The sequence below is a fragment of the Uloborus diversus genome, chromosome 5 (genome assembly GCF_026930045.1).
Source record: "Uloborus diversus isolate 005 chromosome 5, Udiv.v.3.1, whole genome shotgun sequence".
Lineage (NCBI taxonomy): Eukaryota > Metazoa > Arthropoda > Arachnida > Araneae > Uloboridae > Uloborus > Uloborus diversus.
The window spans coordinates 24,595,240-24,600,633 of NC_072735.1; the positions used below are offsets into that span (position 1 = coordinate 24,595,240).

General features: G+C 35.6%; 1 protein-coding gene across 1 annotated transcript; it reads left to right on the forward strand.

Moving 5' to 3' along the window:
* The first annotated feature begins 3,180 nt into the window (after positions 1 to 3,180).
* LOC129222508 (beta-secretase-like) lies at positions 3,181 to 4,779 on the forward strand. The gene has a single exon (XM_054857020.1). It carries the CDS (start codon positions 3,181 to 3,183, stop codon positions 4,543 to 4,545), a length of 1,365 nt encoding a protein of 454 aa, XP_054712995.1. The 3' UTR covers positions 4,546 to 4,779.
* The last annotated feature ends 615 nt before the right edge of the window (positions 4,780 to 5,394 follow it).

Genomic DNA, 5,394 nt, shown 5'->3' on the forward strand with positions numbered 1-5,394 from the left:
AGTGCCAATTGTTAGTTCATAAGTTTTGTTGATTTTAATTTCAAGGATATAAAGCTAGCAATATGTTTTTTAAATGAATAAACTTGTAAATATAGGATCGAATTGAAAAAGTTTAAAATTTCGGGGGAGGGGGAATGAAATAAGATGGAAGTGTAACTTTTTTTTCTAGCAAATACTTGGTAATAGATTAATAGCAGATTAAAGTAACAGGAATAGCAATACCTCCGTAGTCAACGTGTTAAATAACACTAGCCTACACTCCAGGCTCCCTCGTCAAGGGCGCCCATATAGGGGGGAAAGTGGGAGCTCAACCCCTCCCCTCCCTTAGATATTGAAACCTCCTTGCTTTTAGTACTTTTTCTTTTCAAAAATGAAAAAACATTTCTTCTCTAGCCATCAATGAATAATTTATTAAAAATGTCACACTTCAAAAAGTCTAATCTGCACTGAAGTCGGTTTCTATGGGGAAAATATATCCTGCTAAACCATGAAAAAATATCTGAGCGCCCCCCCCCCCCCCTATTTTTAAAATTATGCATATGGGCGCCTATGTTCCCGTACCTACCGCTTACACATGGTTTCATTGGTCAGATAGGACCCTGAAAACAGTTAATTTTCTTTATCCAGACCAGGAGCTGGGCAATCCCTGATCCAGCACCCTCGAAGATATCAATTTGGAATGGAAACTTGGAGGTCTTCGTGATCACGACTGATTAAACATGACGTGAACCTGTCACCATTAGCGTACACGGAGGATCTCCGACCAGCTGCATCGAACCCGCGATCCTGCAGTTGCGAATCCAACGCCCTACCGATCAGAAGAATACGGCTACATGTTAAGAACATGCAAAGGTCGCTGTATCATTTACCTGGGGACCCTACTCAATGGACTTCTTTTTCCCACTAATGGATTTTACCGCAACGCTGTAATTGAATTCTTGACTTCAAAATTCAAATGATTGCCTGGGACTTGACACTGGATGTTATGTTTTGGATGTTGCGTGCTGGATAATGTTTTCGCTTAAAAAGGATGTGTGAAATCGAAAAGGTCGTTAATAAATAATTCGATTTCGAGGTGCATGGACGCTACCATCCAAGGGGAGGAACATGCTAGCGGAGGCTCGTGGACTAGAGGACATGGACGCGCCACCACCTAAGGAGGAGGGACATGCTCGCGGAGGCCCGAGGACCAGAGGACATGGGCGCCACCATTGAAGAAGATGGACACGCTCATGGAGGGCCGTGCACCAGAGAAGTTTGCATCATAAGTATAGAAAAATGTAATCAAAGGAAATCAATTATTGTCAAGTAAAAACAATAAACAACCGCGATTGCTCAAAAACATATTTATATAAACTTTTTTATTTTACTTTTTTTTTAATTCAGCAATTGTGAATTACTTATTGTTCTCACTTGAACGTTTTGGGCGTCCGTCCGTCCTTTCATTTTATTTTTGCCACCACCGGTGGATTTTTGGAGGGACTCCACCTCGTCCACCCCCTCCCCAGTCCCCATACTGCTACTCCAGCGGACACCGTCTCCAGGTTGCATCCATAGCCTACACACACGCAGAGGCCTACACGCACACACACGCAGAGGCCTACACGCACACACGCGCCTGCACACACACACACGCCTGCATACACACTCACACACCTACATATACACGCCTGCACACAACAGCATGCCTGCAGATAGACTTACACGCACACGTCTACATACACACACAAACTCGTGATTGCGAAAGACATAGTCAAAATTAAAATTAATTTTTATTTATTAATTGATTTTCCAATTTTTAAAAAATTATGTGAATAATCATTTATTCATTTAATTTATCTTAAAGCGACTTCTAAGACGTATTTCTATTTAATTATTCAGTTCAAAAGTTACACTTTTCTGATCACAATATTTCTGCAGTTTTGTATTTGCCCTCTGCTTAAAATGTAGTTATTTTTACTTTCTTTCTTATTCAGTAAAAGTAGTTACTTTCTTTCTTATTTAGTATCATTAAAAACATGCTTAAAAATATTTTAAAAGTATTAAAAAGTTTTTGTTTTTAAATTATTGCAACTTTTTTTTTAAAGTCGACGGGGGGGGGGGACTTCTTGCCAATTCAGGTAAACATAAGCGATGGAATAATTTTAATCGTGATGTATTTTGCAGTTCTTTAAGATATTTTGTAATTTTTCAATATGTTTAATTAATCCAATTTAGTTTTTATAAGTCAAGGATGAAGAATGCCCCTAAAAATAATATAAATACCTAAATATAATAGAAAACATAGTGATATATGTTTAAATTTATTATAAATAACTAGTAAAAAAGTTAATATAAATAAAATGTTTTTTGAAAATTGTTTTTTGATTTTTTATTTTCAAAAGCCGTGAGGTATAAGAAAGCCTTCTTGCACCACCCCCCCCCCTCCTTGCCGGCACCCATGTGCACATCTCTTATTTCCTGCGGAAATAATAGGTGTCACATCATTGTCGTACCAGTAAAATTACAAAAGTATAAGAAAAAAGAAATGAATGAGTTAAAAAAAAAAACAAAAACAGCGAGACTAAAACAACGTAAATCCGCTTATTTCAGACCGGCTGAAGAAAACGTAGCTCCACCCATTCCGATGACATCATGAGGCAACGTAGCTGTGACGTCAGTGGTAGACCGTTGCAGATTTATCCGAACGTCAAAAAAACACCAATAACATGCAACATGTAAACAAATACAAAGTTGCCATATTTGAAAATTAAAATTCCTGAGACCGCTTTAATAATTTTTTATCTATTGCAATAATACTAATGGCAACGCACTAGGTTTGTTTTGGTCTGAACTCGGAGCTCGGAGCGTTGAGTTTGTGGCATGGAGTCTAACGTTTTTGAAATATTGAAATGATAATACATTATTTAAAGCATCATTTTCTCTATAATTAACCAGTGAGAAGCATTTGGCACTCGATTCAACTGTTTTGAACGCTGTCTGATACTTCAAGGAGTAAACTTTCCCTCCAAGTCTACGTCTGACAGCTGTTTTATACTATTCGGAGTAGAGCTAAGTACAATCTCATAGTTTTAAATACATTTGCTTGAAGCAATTGTTATTTTTTCTTTTTTTGAAACATGTAACATTTCATCTTGAGCTGTCTAGTTTTAGTTTTTCTGTTATTCGTTTTTAATAACAATGTTGCTTTTTACGTTGTCATTGTTTACTGTACTTACGTGTCCCACCATCGCTTTCAATGTTAAAATTGAAGGCGAAGCACAGAATGGATACTATTTGACTGTTCATTTAGGAACTCCCCCTCAGAAGATGAACCTTCTTCTTGATACTGGTAGCAGTAATATTGCAGTAACTATTAGTCCAACTGCAAGTCACGCTAATTATTTCAAGTTTCTTGAATCTTCCACATGGCGACCTTCCAAAATCAAAATTTTTTTGCGATACGTTGAAGGATCTTGGTCTGGATATTTGGCCACTGATGTTTTAAATCTTTGCATGCCCAGCAACTGCTCAATAGTTACAAATATTGGATGTATGACTTCATCTGAAAACGTTTTTGATGAGAACTCCCCATTCGAAGGTACATTAGGTCTCGCTTACCCTGCGCTTGCCAGACCTGACTCTTCCATTCAAACATTTTTTGAGACATTTTCGGAAATTCAAAATATTCCTGATGTTTTTGCTGTATCTCTTTGTGGCCCATTTTTGAGTAGCAGTGAACATACAACGTCCTGCGGTAAATTACATATAGGTTATATTTCTAACAATGATATTAATGGAACAGTAATGTATACACCCATTGTCAAGGAGTGGTATTATGAAATAACTCTAACTAATATGAAAGTTGGGAACGATGATATGCCTTTTGATTGTCGTGAATTAAATCAACATCAAACAATAGTTGACTCTGGCACAACCCAGTTGAGTTTACCCAAGAAGATATACTACTGGACTATTAATACACTAAAAGGTCATGTTAAAAAAACTTTACATGAAGAATTTTGGTATAATCAATCAGAATTATGCTTTTTGAGGGATGATTTTGATTCGTTTTCCTTTCCAAATATTACCTTATCAGTTTATTCCACCTATAACAGCTCATTTGATCTTATTATCTCTCCTGAATTGTACATCCTCCGAACACATAATGATGATGAAACTTGTGCAATTCTTGCTATTGGGAGTTCGGAGTGGGGAACGACAATTGGTGCTACAATTTTGAAAGGTTTTTATGTCGTTTTTAATCGCCAAATGAAGACTCTGGGATTTGCCAACTCGACTTTTACTTCAAGCTCAAAGAGATTTGTCTCTTTGGTTACAAACCTTGTTAGTGAAAGAAAAAATTTTAATCAATGCAAAAGTGCTGAGAATTCGGAAGATACTGAAATATCCACTTTTACCATCGTTTTACTATGTTGTGCTGTGGTTTTTGCTGTAATACTTTTATACATGCTGCTTTCTTGGATATGGCGCCATTTCATTTTGCGTTCAAATGAGCTTTCTGACACTAGTAGCTTAGTTGATGAAGATGACGAAGAATATTGAACCGAAAAATGGTGCAGCTGAATGTATGAAATCAGCAAGCTAATAACATGTGATAAAGTTTTATTTAAACATTGAGCACAATGTTTTTACATTTAAATGTCTGAAGTGTTTTATCGACAATTTTTATATATAAATATCTGAAGTGTTTTTTCGACAAAAGGTGCTTTTCTGTTATAGGTTTTTCATAGAACTTTTTAAATCTTGGCTATTGTCCATTATATTTATTATCGCCATGTTTGGTCAAGGTTACATAGAACCTACTAATTTTACTTGGTAATGCCATATATTGTTTTGTACCTTTAACAAACTTATAAGCTAAAAAAGCCTTGAAACTAAACTAATCCTTGAACTAAAAGTTTGATTGAAATGAACAATAATCCTCTAAATTAAGCCATTACGTGTAAAATAAACAGCCTAATAAATAAAACTAACTATTAGGTAATGGTAAAAATCCCATAAAATAATTGTCAAATTAGTTTTAAAAAATCCACCAAGACATTAATTAATCAGCTAATTAGATCTGTTAGATCATAAATGGACATAAGTTCCATGTAAATGTAAGATTAGAAAATTAGGATCAAACATGGTGACAATGTTTTTAAATTTTCATCACGGTACAAAGTAAACAAGTTGCCAAGCTAAGTGACATGTACCTGTACCTATAGCCGAAAAGTTCCCTACAATCTTGTAACATATGTGATAAGGTTTTATAATTATCTTTTAAACATAGAGCATAGATGTTTTATATTTAATCATTTCAAGTGTCATTCAACATTATCTTCATTTTGTAGTAAGTTACAACCCTAAGCTTAACCCCTAGCTTAGCTAAGCTTAAGCCCTAAGCTTAGT

Bases quoted from the DNA above. Each gene is read 5' to 3' on its own strand.
- LOC129222508 (XM_054857020.1), top strand. From the start codon at position 3,181: ATGTTGCTTTTTACGTTGTCATTGTTTACTGTACTTACGTGTCCCACC.